The following is a 17502-nucleotide window of genomic DNA, read 5'->3' as shown; positions in this document are numbered from 1 at the left end:
CTGATCCGGTGCCCATGTAACCTCATTTACATAGGGTACATAGGGATGACAACACCGAATGTGAAGATCAGAATATTGGAACATAAAAGTAATGTAAGTTGCAAAACAAACATGACATCTCTCGCAACACACTTTGCTGAAATGAACCATAGAGTTGACTACATATATTGGACAGTACTAGACAGACCCACAATCCCTGTAGCATCAGGGACATTAAAAGATTTCTATAAAAGCGGAACAGAGATGGGTCTATCAGACCTGCAGCCATGAGGTTGATCTAAATGATCAATCAATCAATCATAGCATTTATAAAGCGCACTACATACCCGTGAGGGTCTCAAGGCGCTGGGGGTGGGGGGGGAAGCTGCTACTGTTCGAAGAGCAAGGTCTTGAGAAGTTTTCTGAAGGTCAGAAGGTCTTCGGTCTGCCATAGGCGGATGGGGAGGGTGTTCCATGTCTTGGCGGCAAGGTGGGAGAATGATCTGCCGCCGGCGGTCACTCTTCGAATGTGGGGGACGGTGTTAAGGGCGCGGTCTGCGAAACAGAGCTGGCGGCTGGGGGTGTAGAGGTTAAGTCGGCTGTTGAGATACACTGGTCCGGTATTGTGGAGTGCCTTGTGTGCGTGGGTGAGGAGCTTGAAGGTTATCCTCTTGTTGATGGGGAGCCAGTGCAGGTCTCTAAGGTGGGGTGTGAGGTGGATGCGGCGAGGGATGTCGAGGATCAGGCGTGCAGAGGCGTTCTGGATGCGTTGGAGCCGTTTCAGGAGTTTGGCTGGGGCTCCTGCGTAGAGTACGTTGCCGTAGTCCAGTCTGCTGCTGACGAGGGCTTGGGTGACCGTCCTTCTGGTTTCGGTGGGGATCCACTTGAAGATCCTGCGAAGCATGCGGAGGGTGTTGAAGCAGGAGGAGGAGATGGCGTTGACCTGCTTCGTCAAGGAGAGGGTGGAGTCGAGGATGACCCCTAGGTTGTGTGCGTGGTCGGTGGGTGTAGGGGGTGCTCATAGAGCGGTCGGCCACCAGGAGTCGTCCCAGGCCGAAGGGGTGGGTGCGAGGATGAGGACCTCCGTCTTGTCCGAGTACAGCTTCAGTCGGCTGTTTCTCATCCAGTCGGCGACGGCCTTCATTCCTTTGTGGAGGTTGGTTTTGGCGATGTGGGGGTCTTTGTTGAGGGAGAGGATCAGCTGGGTGTCGTCGGCGTAAGAGATGACGTTGAGGTCGTGCCGTCGTGCAACGTGGGCGAGCGGTGCCATGTAGACGTTGAACAACGTTGGGCTGAGGGATGAGCCTTGGGGTACGCCGCAGATGATCTCGGTGGCTTTGGAGCGGAAGGGGGGAGGCGGACGCTCTGAGTTCTGCCGGAGAGAAAAGAGGTGGTCCAGTCCAAGGCATTCTCTTGGATTCCGGCGTCGTGGAGGCGTGTTCTTAGTGTGCGGTGGCAGACCGCGTCGAAGGCGGCTGACAGGTCCAGGAGGATGAGGGCCGTGAATTCTCCATTGTCAAGCAGGGTCCTGATGTCATTGGTGGCGGCGATGAGGACAGTTTCGGTGCTGTGGTTGCTGCGGAACCCGGACTGGGACGGGTCCAGGATGTTGTTCTCTTTGAGGAAGCTGGTCAGTTGTTTGTTGACGGCCTTTTCGATGACCTTCGATGGGAACGGGAGCAGGGAGATGGATCGGAAGTTCTTGAGGTCCTTGGGGTCCGCCTTGGGTTTCTTGAGTAGGGCGTTGATCTCTGCGTGCTTCCAGCTCTCCGGGAAGGTCGCTTTCTCGAAGGAGATGTTGATGGTTTTCCGGAGATGGGGTGCGATGGTGCTGCTGGCTTTGTTGAAGATGTGGTGTGGGTAGGGGTCTTCCGGGGATCCAGAGTGGATGGTGTTCATGATCTTGATGGTGTTATTGTCGGTGATGTTGGTCCAGGCGAGCAGGTGGTTGGTGCGGGTGGTGGTTGTCATGGGAGAAGAAGTCTTGGCGGTTGCCAGGGGGGTGACGGAGTCGAAGCTGTCATGGATGTCTGCGATCTTGCGATGGAAGAAGGTGGCCAGCGAGTCACACAGGTCTTGTGATGGTGGGATGTCGTTGGTGTTGGAGCTGGGGTTGGAGAGTTCCTTCACGATGCTGAAGAGCTCTTTGCTGTTGTGTGTGGTCTTTGAAGGAGGTCCTTTTGGCGGATCTGACGAGGTGGTGGTGTCTGCGGGTGGCGTTCTTGTGGGCTGTGTAGCTTTCCAGTGTTTGTTCACGGATCCAGGTTTTTCTGAGTTTTCGGCAGGTTTGCTTGGAGGCCTGGAGGTCTTCGGTGAACCAGCTGGCTCTCTTGCTGGTGTGGGTGTTGGGGGGTTTCTTGAGCGGGGCGAGGGTATTGGCGCAGTCGTCGATCCATTGTCTGAGGTTGCTGGCTGCGGTGTCGGGTCTGCGGGTCGGCTCTGGGCGAGGGCGGTGGTTAGCTGGTCCTCGGTGACCTTGCTCCAGCTGCGGCGAGGCATCTGCTGGGTACGGTGGTGTGTGGTGGGCTTCCGGAAGGTGAAGTGGATGAAGCGGTGGTCGGTCCAGTGGAGTTCGGTGTTGCGGTTGAAGAAGACGTGGGAGCTTGCTGAGAAGATGGGGTCCATTGTGTGGCCGGCGGAGTGGGAGGGTGTTGTGACGAGTTGTCTGAGTCCGATGTTGGCGAGGTTGTCAATCAAGGTGGCGGAGTTGGAGTCGTTGTTGTTCTCGAGGTGGAAGTTCAGGTCCCCGAGGAGGATGTAGTCTGTGGAGACGAGGGCTTGTGTGCTGATGAAGTCGGCGATGGAGTCGCTGAACTGCGGTCGGGGTCCGGGGGGTCTGTAGATGAGGGTGCCTCTGAGGGTGGCGTTGGGGTCGGTGTGTATCTGGAAGTGCAGGTGTTCAGCGGTGCTGAGGGTGTCATCGGAGTCTGTCGAGATTTTGAGTGTTTCTGTGGACAATGGCAATTCCTCCTCCAACTCCGTTGGTGCGGTCCTTGCGGGTGATCTTGTAGCCTTCCGGGATGGCTATGGCGATGTCGGGTGCCGAGGAGGGGTTCAGCCAGTTCGCCGTCAGGAAGGCGATGTCTGGGGCGTTGGTGTCGAGTAGGTCCCAGAGTTCGATGGTGTGTTTGCGGGCGGAGCGGGTGTTGAGCAGGATGCGTCTGAGGAAGTTAGGGTCTTTGGTGGGTGGGTTGGCAGGTCGGATGCTGGTGAAGCTGCAGTTCCGGCAGGAGAAGGGTCCTTGAGTGCGCTTCGGGGCGGCCAGGCAGCAGGTGCGTGAACGTCCGGGGTTGAGTGCGTGGAGGGTGCTGGAGCCGTAGCGGAGGCGGGTGTCGTGGGGTTCGTGGGGGCCAGGGGTCCTGGCCCTGGGCGCGGACGGGCTTGCCTCTTAGGTGCGCCTTTGGCGGCCTCCATATGAGGGGTGTGGGAGGGAGGAGCAGCTGGGAGGTGAGAGCAGGGTGGCGAATGGGAGTGCAGGTGGGCGGGGCTGCAGGGGACGCAGCGCCAGGAACCACAGAGGGGGGAGCGGGTGGGTGTCACAGAAGGCAATGGGACACAGGCAAAACGGGGAACAGGAGAAAAATGGGGCACAGAGGAGACACAAGCAAAAAGGGGCAAGGCAGCAGAAGCAAGAAATATACAGAGCAGTCGTAAATCAAAACGGTGGCACAAACCTAATTGTTAACGGCAGCAGCAGCGGGCACACAGGGGGCTGTGTGGCGGTGAGGGGACCGGCCTGCCTGGTGGCAGGGTCAAGGGTCGCTCTCTCTACCGCTGCGCGGCCTCCATATGAGGGGTGTGGGAGAGAGGAGCAGCTGGGAGGCGGGAGCAGGGTGGCGAATGGGAGTGCAGGTGGGTGGAGCCGCAGGGGACGCAGCGGCCGGAACCACAGAGGGGGGAGCGGGTGTTGGTCACAGAAGGCAATGGGACACAGGCAAAACGGGGGACTGGAGATAAATGGGGCACAGAGGAGACACAAGCAAAAAGGGAGCAAGGCAACAGAAGGAAGAAATATACAGAGCAGTCATAAATCAAAACGGTGGCACAAACCTATTTGTTAACGGCAACAGCAGCGGGCACACAGGGGGCTGTGTGGCGGTGAGGGGAGGGGAGCGGCCTGCCTGGTGGCCGGGTCAAGGGTGCTCTCTCTACCGCTGCGTGGGTGTGGGAGGGAGGAGCAGCTGGGAGGCGGCAGCGGGGTGGCGAATGGGAGTGCAGGTGGCCGGGGACGCAGCGGCGGGAACCACGGAGGGGGGAGCGGGTGGGGGTCACAGAAGGCAATGGGACACAGGCAAAACGGGGGACAGGAGAAAAATGGGGCACAGAGGAGACACAAGCAAAAATGGGGCAAGGCAGCAGAAGCAAGAAATATACAGAGCAGTCACAAATCAAAACGGTGGCACAAACCTAATTGTTAACGGCAGCAGCAGTGGGCACACAGGGGGCTGTGTGGCGGTGAGGCGAGCGGCCTGCCTGGTGGCTGGGTCAAGGGTCGCTCTCTCTACCGCTGCGCGGCCTCCATATGAGGGGTGTGGGAGGGAGGAGCAGCTGGGAGGCGGGAGCGGGGTGGCGAATGGAAGTGCAGGTGGGTGGGACCGCAGGGGACGCGGCGGCGGGAACCACGGAGGGGGGAGCGGGTGGGGGTCACTGAAGGCAATGGGTCACAGGCAAAACAGGGGACAGGAGGAAAATGGGGCACAGAGGAGACACAAGCAAAAAGGGGGCAAGGCAGCAGAAGCAAGAAATATACAGAGCAGTCACAAATCAAAACGGTTGCTCAAACCTAATTGTTAACGGCAGTAGCAGCGGGCACACAGGGGGCTGTGTGGCGGTGAGGGGAGCGACCTGCCTGGTGGCAGGGTCAAGGGTATCCCATGGCATAAGTTCAATAGCCTGCAAGGCCCTAATGCAATTTGAGATAGTGCACTACCAGTACCATGATTACGTGGGCAGAGCTATCCTAAATCCACATCTCAATATAGATTAGAACAAGACTACATAGTTACATAATTAGATGAACTAGCAAGAGGGATGCCCCTAATATACAGGACATGAGGCTATGTCCATGTTGTATTAATTTATTTTACTTTGTGACTCTTTTGATGATCAGAAAAGGAATAAGAGTCGGGAAGGAGTTAATCAGTGACTCACTTCGTGTTTGATCCACCATGCGAGTGAAAATCAATTTCCACAACTGTAGGAGGCTGGCTTAGTATATGGTACACACTTTTTCAAGTGATGCACCTTGTATAAATTCAGGAAACCCTTAAGGCAATTTTAGTGTTCTTTGATGACCATAGAAAGCTCTCAAAGTGGTAGCTGTAGTGAGAAGCCTTCAGGCTTATTCTGAAGGAGCGTTAAGCAGCTTGTTTTACCAATTTAATCCGTAGTGCAAGTTAGATGAAAAGAAACCACACAGAGTTTAGCAAAAATAAGTCTATTTATTTCAACGCAATATCACTATCACATTGGTATATCTCCTACCCAGACATATCAACACAATACACAAGAATACTTCAAAAGCAAAAGTATGCATGAAAGCAGATCCTACTTTCTGGTCTGCTTTCATGGATACCTTCACTTTTGGCTTGGAATCAGTGTGTTTTTGACCAAGTCTGCTAGGATCCTGCTAATCAGGAACCCAGCAACTGAGCTTTCTCCCCTAAATTGACATGGTAAGTACTTTGGTACCGAGGGCATACGTACACCAGGGGTCTACCATGGGCTGCAGCATGTATTGTGCCACCCATTAGAGTCCACTTAAACTGTGGCTACATGCCTGTCATTGCAGCCTGGGCGAGTTGGGGCTTAAACCTCTCACAACAAATATATGTTTCCTTATATCTGATGTAACTGCACTTAAAACCTATGTCATCCCTGTGGAAGGCTCTTCAGTCCTGAGGCCAGGGTGCTTGGTTGTAAGTGTGAGGATGACCCTGCAGGCTTTGTAAGTGCGATCAGCAATTTTAATACATATAGTGGACATCAGTCATTACGAGATGGCTAACTATATAGTGGCTACACCGAACCCAGTCATATTCGTTATCAAACATGTTGGAATCATACCCCAACACCGATTCCAGTGTTGGAAGTATGATCCCATGCATTGGGCGGCTCCTCAGGGGAACTGAAAGCAAATTAGTGCTGCTGCCGACCAGAGACACGATTCTGCCCTCCTGCTGCTCAGCTGAGCAGGAGAAGGTAGAACAATAGGTTTTCTGTCACAGGGAGGTGTGACAACCTCTCAGACAGGACTTAGTGTATTTCGGCTGGGGTTGTGGCACTTACCAGTGCCACCAGACTGCTTTGAAGGGTACATTTGGTTTCCTCCTTGAATACTCCAGTTGGAACCAGTTCAGGGAGCCTTTGGCTTCGCTCTGGAATGAAACTGGACAAAAACATGGGAGTATTCTTCCCTTTGTCCAGCCCCTCCTCTGGGAGGGACCCCCGAGTCATCCTAAGCCTTTCCTTAAGGCATTTAAGGGCTCCCCTGTTGCTGGGTCCTCAGTTTTGTCCTGGGACAAGACTCAACCATGAAACTATGTCGCTCTTCAATCGTCTGGACACTTGGACTTCGTTACCATATTTTGCCTATTTTCTCAGTACCCTCCAGGGGAATCCAAAAACCTTGGGTACCTTTGGAATATCCTGGATGTTAGAAAAAAAATTCACAATTTGGCTTGGATACTTTGTTTGGAAAAAAAGCTTTGGAGGCTGAAGCGCGAACTACCCCAAATAGCCAAACGAGGGCTTAGTTTTCTAGGGGGAAAAGGCTTAGCAGCCAACGTGTTACACATTAGCTTCAACGTCAACACACCTCTCCCTCTAGGTCAACCTTAATAAGAAGAAATTTGGTTGTGTATCACAAAAATCATTGACCGCCAGAACCTGGACACTCATCACCTCTCATAAGACAACACCACCACAATGAGCATTCATCCCTGCTTTTTCACCGCCAAGCTGGCAATCATGGGGTGGCACGTCTATGTTTTAAAAGGAAAATTCCAAAAATGAAGTGCTGCAGTACTCCACTGACTTCAATTTAGTACAAATACCCATTTCAGGCTCAGCAGTAGAAACAATGAAACCATGCAACACCATTCAGCCAAAAGTAACATAAGATAACTCTACAAAAGAAGCCCACACAAGCCCAAAACAGCCTCTTTCAGAGCCCCCTCCCCCTCCAAAAAGGAAAAAGACACAGGAAATTAATTTGTGGTCTTGATCAATCCTGTACAACTCCTTCCTGCTGCTCTTATTCTGTAGTCAAGAAATTACTCTCGCTCATTTCAATGAAGCCAAGTTGTTTTTTTATATTTAAAGTGGTCAAATGATTTATACAACATATGGTCATATGCGCCATATATTCTCTATTCCAACAGTGGGATTTTTTTGTAGGGGTTCTTGTTTGGAATACTCCATGAAATCTCATAAATGCTGGAGACAGATGGAATCAAACTCATCAGTGAGCCTTCACTGCACTCTGTGTCATTTCCTTGAGTAGAAGTATTGAGCAGGTGACATAGACAACGTCTAAGTTGACTTGGACCTCTGCGTTTCATGTTTCTCTCAATGGCTCCGACAGGTGGATATGGAAATATGCCCACCAGCAGCGGCGCTGCACAAGCAGTTTACTGCACGAAGTAAATGTTTTTTTAACTTCGTACTGTAATAATGCATGTTTAAAATGAAAATGAACTGTTTTTACTCCTATTATGACAGGCGGACACTTTTAAGACAGGCATGTCGGACTAAATCTTAAGTTCTAGTTTGTACTAACACTGGCAGAGAGTGTCTCATGTGGAAACTGGACGATGAATTGTGGTCTGATGATCACTCAACTGCTTGCACACTGTAAAGCCACTGTCTGTATGAAGATAAACTTGTGTGTATTTTATGTCATGTTTTTTACGAGCTGTTTACATTTGATATCTTTATATCATATTATATGTCTGTTCTGCTTATTCGCTTGTATGACACGTATTGTCAAAATGTAGCTTATACATACAGATAGGGAAAGTTGTTCCCTGGAGCATGTTCAGACAGCTTACGAGCCCAATTCTGCAGAAGGAGTGCTGTAGGCACAGCACATTTAACTCTTCACTCTGCTCCTCTGCCTCGTGGTAAATTCTCCTTACGCGGCATCCTGCCCAGATGGTGTTTCCAGTATGCAGCCCCCTTTGAGCCATGTGCACAGGTTTAGGTTGCAAGCCACCACCAGCCAAGCATCGTAGCTGGCAGACTTGGGACCAACCGGGTCTCCCTAATGGCTGGAGCCCAAGTAAGCTCTGAGGCAGTGGACATTTGTGAGGCCCTAAATTGTTCACTGGAGTTTCAAATCCAGGAAAGGCAGTAAAGTGAAGTGAAGTGTCTGATGTGGCCTTGAAATGTCCTGAAGTGAGCTTTGAAGAAAGGGTTTGTGAACTTCATGCTGGGACCTGCAAAAATGCGAGAGGAGGTTCTATCGGGTGTATCAGGGACACACTGCGAAAGACTCTCAATCAGATTTTAGACCAAGCACACTATGCAATCTGTGCACTAATGCAAATTCATGATGACCGACCTACACTTCATGAAAGATGGTGTCTCTGCTCAGCCAATTCTCCTCAATATTACGGCAGATTTCATACTATAGGTCATGTTATCACCTCAAGACCAGGTCCTGAAATGGCTCTTGTCATGCCAACGTTTCTGCTTTTCTCTGGACTAGGGGGCACTATAATTTTCATTCAACATTAGCACAAAGTTTTTGAAATGTCCATGATAACTGAGCACCTTCTACCATCTTTATGGCAAGGACATGCATCTATTACGGTATCTGGGTAAAATCCTCATCACCAAATCACAGGTGATGCAGTACTATTGTAAATTGAACTTCGACTGCCTGACTTGCCCTTCCCAGAGGCCTTAAGGTTTTTCATAAAATTTGCCACCAGCAACTAATCTTTCAGTCTTCTGTTTAATGAGACGATTCTGCCTTCTCATCTCTTGTAAACACTATGGTAATGACATTTTGACGCGCGTTCCCAAAGTAAAAAGATACCCTCCAGGCACTAACTGATCTAAGGATCCTGCACATGTAATTACATGAAGCCAGTCTCAAATGGCTCCCTGTGGAGGTTTGCCCAACCTACAAAACGGGCCTGCTTCGCCCTGAAAGGTAATCTGCCAGAGTTCAGCAAAATACTGGGGTAAGATGCACAGAAAACTGATGACTGTTAGTTCCTTGCTTTATAAAGTAGGCTACCCAGGTCTGTTCTTTTTCGGCAATAGACATGGAATCTGCAAGAACCTACCTACAGACCTAATGCTTGAAAAATACAGGAAGAATGACACCTGCCTTTGCCCCGTTTACACTAATCATCAGAAAGTTCACTTCTGTTCTTTGTGTGTACTGGCTACCATCCGAATCTTATAAATCACAGGTAAAGAGAAGGATTGGGTATATCATTCACCTAAGGGTTGCCTACAGTGCAGAGAAGCAAACTGTGATATTTAACTAGGTTTGGTTGCTCTTAAATGGTTTGTTTCCAACCCTAAATAGGGGACTATAATTATTTATCTGTAAACTGCTGCATATACTCGGGGACATCTTCGTGCCTGGGCAAGCAGGGTAATATTAAAAAAGGATAGGAAAATATAAACAAACAAAGGAGACAGGAAAGGAAGGCACGCTATTAGGAATAGAGATAGGTTTAAACCTTTTTCTGAAATAGTGAATGAGAAGTTGTTTTGTGAAGTTAAAAAGCCACCCAGCTTTGTAATTTAGGGTCCACAATACTGGAAGAACACCATCCAGTGTGGGTACACAAAACCGAGGGACTTGCAAGAGTAACTTACCACAAGGTCTAAGCAACCTTGTTGGGATGCAGCGACAATTCTGGGAAGATATCAGATTTAAAGCGTTTTTGTAGCTGGTTTGTGAATAACTGAGAGGGCCTTAAATTGGATTAGACTCTTCATTGGTTCCAGTGAAAGAATGGGACGATCCCAGCACTGTCATCCTTACTGGGGCCAGCCACCAGGCAGATTGCTATCTTTCGTAGCCTCAGCAGTTTAAAAATTTGTTAGTTAAATAGGCCAAGATTAAAGACATTATCATAGTCAAGCCATGAGAATATATTAGCATGGACTAGAGGACTCCAGCTATTCAGAGGGAGGAAAGGGAGAATTGTTCCTAGAAGCATGAAGCAGGACATAGGACATACAGGTTTTTTATAACCTGGGTGTTGGAGAACAGGACATGATCAAACCAGTTGGCAGGGACAAGTGGAGTGCCAAGCGAAGCGGGCCAAAGCACTTGGTTCCAAATTATTGTGTATTCTCACTGAAATAATTTCATATTCAGCCCTGTTCAGCTTAAGAAGGTTGGAAACCATCCAGTTATGCACTGCACAAAGGTAGTAGCGCCTAAGGGGTTCCATGGGGTTTGAGACAGATTTGTGGAATTCAAGCAGGATCTGGGGATCATCTGAAAATGACACCAGTTGAAAGCAAGACTCACAATCAACTCCCTCAGGAACTTTGACATAAACGTTGATCAAAAGGATGCGGGAGGGGACAACAGGTTCTTTGGAGCAACCCACAAATAATGTGCCATTATTTAGTCTGAAATAGGGAAAGTGGGATAGACCAGTCTAATTCAAGGGAAAGGATATAAACCAGTCTAATGCAAAGCCCATAAGGCCACTACGTTTAAATATGTTGATTACAATGGAGGGCCCATCATGTCAAAGGCAGCGGAGAGGTCAAGCATCAAGAGACTCGCATGGGGTAGCTCGATCCCAGGTGGAGCAAAGGGATTCAAGAGCGATCACTAATGCAGACTGTGTGCTTTGACCCACTCTGAAGTCAAACTGTGTCTAGTCATGGAGTTCAAAATTCTCAACCCTCGTAGCCAGCCATAACATGATCCATGATCTTACATAGGGCTGGGAGAAAGGCGACAGGCCGTAAATTCTTCATCCCCGTAGACGGTGTTTGTGGAATCTACAGCCCCAAGGTAAACTTCGACTGAGTAATGTCAGATAAGTGAAGCGAGGAACTTTATCGAGCTGAGTCCGAGGATTTGGCGTTGCACAAACGGAATTGTAGGCTTGGGACTATAGGTCTGCCAGAGAATGTAAGGTACATGTAATTTTGATCAGTACGAATAATAACCAGCTCTCGACTTCTACCTTTATGGCAAAGAGAGGGAAAAAAACGGACAGCTGAAAAGTGGGAGAGGTATCGCGGGGGAGGGAGTCCATTTCAGTTAAAGGAAAAAAGGCAAGCAGCAGTTGGGGAAACCAGATGGTGGTGGATTTGTGAAAACTAATTATACTATTATAGATAAAAAAAACAGCGCCTGGAGGTGTCATGGGGCAGAAACAATCACTGCGGACATGGAAACAAGGCAAACGGGGTTGATGAGGGCGATAACGAGATACAGGGAGACGGTGCAGGGGAAGAGAGACACTGAAGTGTAGGAGGGAGTGGTATAGGTGAGCAGGGACGCACCTGAGAGGTTGGTGGGGTGAAGAATGCTAGAGACAGACATTGATGCATCCTAGCCATTATGCCGTGATGAGGAGCTGGGGAGAAAGAGACGCAGGTGTTTGGAAGGTTAGAACAAAGAGACTGTGCAAACACCGGCTGCGCCGGAGAATTGGCGAGCGTCGCTTATAACCTGCAGGTGAACAGGAAGCATTGTGTTTCTTACCCTGTGGTCTCCATTACAGCTGGGGCTGAGGTTCTTCCTGTGCTCTCTACCAGCCTTCGCTTGCACTTAAAAGGACCTTTAAATCTGCCGCCTACCCTCCCGCCTTTGCAGCCGCCGGAGCTCAGCCTCACTCCATCTTTTGGCTCCCACTGCCGGCCGGACTCAGCTTGGTGGCTGTTAGATTCGTCGGCAGGGGGAGCAGTCGCCCAAGCGATAACGAGGGATAACTTGTTAAAACAAGCATTTGCAATGCAATAGGACTCGCATTTATGCGAGATCTATTGATTTGCAAATGGTAGTCATCACGGACAACGGGAGGGAGAGCGGGGGTAGGCACAGACAACAGGAACGCGGGCGGGGGAGGTGGAAGGGGGGCGGAAATGGGCGAGAAGGCACGGACAACGGGAATGTGGGTGGGGGATAAGGGTGCGAGAAGGCAGGGACCACGGGAGTGCGGGTGGGGGAGGGGGTGAGAAGGCACGGACAACGGAAGGAAGGGGGAGTAGAGAAGGCAGTGGGAGAACCTCATTAAAGAATATAGTGGTCACAGTCTAAATAACAGGTACCATGTAACACTCGAAGTAAAGGGGCCAGTAGCCATAGGAGGATACAAATGACAACATGGTCGTAATAAGGAGGGACTAACAAGCCTATAAACGAATCCGAAAGCAGCATTTACGAAGGACAAAGACACAAGCCAATGAAAAATATGGATGGAGAAGTGGGCGGGGCTTCCCTCATGTACTAAACTACCACAATTCTTCCCTAGAGCAGCGCTTGCGTGCTGACTCTAGGGTCGACCTTAAAAGTACTGAAAATGCAATACCTGTTCAGGCTAACACACAGTGAATCTGCATTGATGCTGTTAGGTGTTAATGAATAATATGCAGCAGATTATGCACATTGTACTTTACAGCATCTCCATAAAATCCAAACAAATATGTTTTAAAAAGTCTGTTGCATATTTTTGCCTTCATTTCCGCCAGAGCTTCTCTGCCTCAGACGAATAAATCAAGCAGAGTTGCTAAAGTCCCTTTCTGTTTTAAATTTTCAAATTACAAAAAAACATATGGGATGAAACCCAGCACCGGAAGGAGACATGGCAGAACTTGCCATCTTTGGTCAAATCATGCTAAATCTACCTCTGGTGCAAACAGTTATCTTTAGCTTTTATGCAGAAAAGGCTACATTATAGTGTTGATTTGTGATTTTATTTTGCATGGTCCTTCTTCACGGATGTGTTTTTGGCATAAATTCCTCTTTATAATTACACAATGACAACAATGATATCCTGCTCTCGGTAAAGGTTCACTGATGCTGTAATGAATGTGTCATATAGAACAAGCAACCAACATTTTCCAATATAGAGAAAACATCTGAAACACAACATACATTCCAGAGGAGTGAGACATATTAAAAGGGAGATCTGAACTCACCTGTGAAGAAAATGTAATCAAACTTGTTCTCCAGCAGCTGAGTGGTTTCCTCGGGTCCTCCACACACCACAGCAAAGCAATCCTATGGAGAAGTCATGAGAGAGTAGTGTGAGTACTCACTTCTCTCTGCACTGAATATAAACCTGTCCAGGGACCTCGGCCCAGAGTCCTCAGGTAGGCGACGGTGAAGTTTTGTACACAGTCCCTCATCCTGTCAGGCAAAAGCAGTGACCCATCATATGTTCCACTGAAACCCCTGGACCTAAGCCCCTGACAAATTTACAGAACCCAGATTCATTCGGTCAGCTGATCCCTCATGATCTCAGCAATAATCACCTTTTACAAAAACACAAATAATGAAGCGTTTACTAGAATCAGAACATTCTTCAAAGCAATCACTGTGCTTGCCAGACCCTCCTGTTCCACATGCAATCAACAAGCATTATGCCATCAATCACTTAGTCACAGAGAAAATAGACAAAATTGGGACTAGCATCAGCAAGAGCCCCCTCTTAGCCATGTTGTCTTCTACCCAGTTTGAACCACCTCCAAATAGACAAGTCTTCAACCTCCTCTTCTATGAGATCCTCAACTCCATGAAGGTCACCACCTCAAAAGACTATATTCTAACCTTACTCATCATGAATCGCCATAGAGATGCCCTCACACCTCACCCTGAATCTCAATGATGTTGCCAACTCCTACCCTATAACCCACCTCAAAAATCATTGAGAAGACTGTCTTCAATCAATTAAAAGATCAGCAAGGATAAACATCTACAAAGCTACCAGTTTAGCTTCAGGTCTCACTGTATTACAAAGACTGGATGCCTTTGAGTAGTCAACAGCGCCTTATCACACATACTTCTTGATCCTACTTAACCTCTCTGCAGTCTTCGACACCCAAAGCCCTAATCCACAGTCTGCAAGCATACATGGGTTGTAGTGGTTCACCTCTTACTTCTCCAACTATCACAAATATTTTCAAAGGTGAACGTCAATATCCTAGAAACTTTCTATCTCTTGAGCAGTACCCCTGGGCTATCCTTAAACCATTTTCTTCAACTTCTACTTGTAGCCCATTGGCATCCTATTCAGAGACATAGGCAGTTTCAAAAACCAAGAATTCACTAACAACACAAAATTACTCGAAAATGTCCTCTTCCCATTAATTTGGGGTCAGATGTATGTACAACTGGTCACGAAATACGATTTGCAACAAATATTTTTGAGACCAGCATTTTATTTTGCAAACTGACCTGCGACTCGTAGTGGTGGGTCATAATTCAAACTACCCCATGAATATCAATGAGGTACGTCGCAAATTGCGACCCACTAGCAGTCACCGCTATCACAGACCCCTATATCTGTGACTGCTTTAAAATATAGCAACCTGTTTTTTAAATGCAACTGTGTGAGAAGATCTGACCTGTTGGGTTGTTTTTTCATGAGAAGCAATGAACATTTTGAGGTGGGATGAGACCCATAGTTATCTGGCCCCTGTTGGAGCCATCAGGATGCCTTAGCTTCCCAATCATGTATGTTGTCAGTGGGAGAAGTGGACAAGCATACACAAAGATCCCTGAGCAGTTAATCCACAGAGCATTGCCCATGGACTGTGGGTGTGGAAACCTGGTGGCAAAATCTGGGCATTTTGTATTTTCGTATGTGCGAAAAGGTCTATGTTTGCGGTGCCCCATTTCTGAAAGTAAGGGAGCAGGACTTGTGGGTGGAGTTCCCGTTCGTAGATTTGTTGCCGAGTCCTGCTGAGCAGATCTGCATTGTCGTAGTCTATTCCTGGCAAATGCTCTGTTAGGAGATGAAATTGGTGATGGATTGCCCAGCACCAGATTTGCTGCGCTATGGCTGACAGGTGAGGGGAGCGTGTGCCTCCTTGTTTTTGTAGATAGACCATGACGGTCTAGGTGACTGTGTGCATATGGACTATCTGGCCTTGAATCTGTTGGAGAAAGGCTTTGAGGCTCGGTGAATGGCTCCAGGTGGTTGACATGGAAGCTGCTCTGGTGAGGAGGCCAAAGACCCTGTACATTCATGCCATTGAGGTCTGCCCACCGGCCGACTAAGGATGCATCCTTGGGGGTCAATTGTAGAAGCAGATCTGCAAAGGGCTGACTGCAATAGATTGTTGCTGTTCCACCACTGCAGAGAGAGCGATGGGTGATTCGCATGTACCAGCACTAGTTCCTCTAATTGACCCTGCGCTTGAGACCATTGGCTTGACAGACGCTCCTGAAGTAGGCACAAATGGAGTCTGGAGTGGGGCACTATGGCAATCCATCAAGCCATCATATCTAGAAGGGGCATTACTGTGGACATGTGAAGTGGAAAGAGTGGCTGAAAAAGAGGTAGAATAAGTTGGGATGCCTACCTCCCTTTGGGACTGGCGAAAGCTTTGCCCACAACTGTGTTTAGGACTGACCGTAAAAAGGAGTGGACTTGGTGTGGCTCCAAGTGAGATTTTGTAGCTTTTACTGTGATCCCTAGGCTGTGCAGAATGAGGATGAGGACTAGGTGAGGGCTAGACATTCCTGTATGCTTGCGCTCTTGATCAGCTAGTCATCTAGGTAGGGGAAGACATGGGTTCCTCCTCCCCTGAGGTGAACAACTACTACTGCTAAACATTTAGTGAAGACCATTGCAGGGCCGTGGTGACACTGGAGGGTAGTACCTTAAACTGGTAGTGTTGACCACTTACCATGAAGCGTAGGTAGTCCTGATGTGCTGGAAGGATTGGGATGTGGAAGTAGGCATCCTTCAGGTCCATTGTGGTCACAAAGTCCCCTTACAGCATCAGGTGGATGATATTCTGTAGGGTGATCATGTGAATGTGTTCTGACAGGATGTATATGTTGAAAGGGTGGAGTATGAGGATTGTTCTGGGAGTTCAGTCCTTCTTGGGAATTAGGAAGTATAGGGAGTAGAAGCCTTAGCCTTGGTGCTGGGGCACTGGTTCTTTGGCTCCTTTGAGTAAGAGCACCTGAACCTCCTCTTGAAAACGAACATGTTACTTACCTTTAGTAATACCTTATCTGACAGTCTATCTAGCCACAGATTCCTTACCTTTGAATAATCCCAAATCACCACACTGGCTCAGGAAAGTTTTAGTGAGCAGTACCCATATATAGGTGCCACCCCAGTGCTCTGAAGTCAGTTTATTTTTGTGACTTTCCATGGCAGGAGTACGGAGCAACAAAGCACACTGACCACTGGTGTGTTAAACTATGGCCCTGAAACGGGGAACAGCCCTGTAACTAAAATCAGTTCGCAGGGGTAAGGGTGGGTGGTTCGGTAATGAATCCGGGGCTAGATAGAGTCTCTACAAGATAAGGCGTTACAAAAGGCAAGTAACTTGCTCATCTGACAGAGACTTCTAGCCGCCGATTCCATACCTTAGAATAGATACCCAATCGATACCTCCTGCGGTAGGGTCCGTGAATCCGATTTAGACTAGAAAGTCCAGTAGAACGGAGCGGGCAAAGTGCCCATCCCAATGGACATTACTGTCCAGGGAGTACTACTTGGTGAACGTGTGCAGCAAAGCCCACGTTGCAGCCTGCCAGATGTCCAGGACCAGGCCTTTGCGTGCTAATGCAGAGTCATAGCATTTTTTCTGCTGGAATAAGCACGCAAGCCCTCTGGGGGTTTCTTCTATGCCAATGCGTAGTAGATCTTAATGCAGAGCACAGCCGATCGGGAGATGGTTCGTTTCTGCACAGCCTTCCCTTTCTTGGCTCTGACATACCCCACGAAGAGTTGATCATCCACCTGGAATATTTGTATGCAGTCAAAGGTAGGATGACAATGCTCCTTTTGTGTCTCTCCTCTTTCTTAGAGGGATGAGGCAGTGAGTAAAAGGAAGGTAAGGTGATGGACTGGCCCATGTGGAATATGGTGACTACCTTGGGTAAGAAGGATGTTCATGTCCGAACGACCAGTATGTCTGGGTAAAACAAAATGTACAGAGGCTGAGACGACAGCGCCTGTAGTTCACAGACACTCCGGGCAGATGTAATTGCCACTAGAAAGGCTGTCTTGATTGTGAGAAGGCTCAGACAGCAGTTATGATGTGGCTCAAAGGAAGCACACATTAAAAAAGCAAGAACTAAGTTGAGGTCCGATTGAGACAGAATGGAGCGAGCTGGAGGAAACGTGCTGAAGACCTTTAAGGAACCTATTTACAATAGGAGACTTAAAAAAGGAGGGTTCATCGAGCAGCGGCAGAAAAGAAAGCTGAGATAGTAGATAAATAACCGTTCAGCAACCCCAATGCACAGCCCTGCTGGGCCAGGGTAACAATGAACAAAAGAGCTTGGGACAGGGGTGCAGATAAAGAGTCAACCTGTTTGTCTATACATCATGCCACAAA

At 48.7% G+C, this 17502-nt stretch overlaps 1 protein-coding gene across 10 annotated transcripts in view; it reads right to left on the bottom strand.

Annotated features, from left to right (window-relative positions):
- Positions 1-17502, bottom strand: part of LOC146839543 (aldehyde dehydrogenase family 3 member B1-like) — a 571254-nt gene that overhangs the window by 275811 nt on the left and 277941 nt on the right. For all 10 annotated transcript variants that reach the window (XM_085651604.1, XM_085651605.1, XM_085651597.1 and 7 more), the window contains one exon: positions 13117-13198. In XM_085651604.1, the coding sequence (XP_085507730.1) occupies positions 13117-13198 (82 nt within the window). The remainder of the gene's footprint in view (positions 1-13116; positions 13199-17502) is intronic.

The sequence above is a fragment of the Triturus cristatus genome, chromosome 4_1 (genome assembly GCF_964204655.1).
Source record: "Triturus cristatus chromosome 4_1, aTriCri1.1, whole genome shotgun sequence".
NCBI classification, from domain to species: Eukaryota; Metazoa; Chordata; class Amphibia; order Caudata; family Salamandridae; genus Triturus; species Triturus cristatus.
The sequence above is the reverse complement of the archived record's forward strand: the minus strand, read 5'-3'. Positions and strand labels throughout refer to the sequence as shown.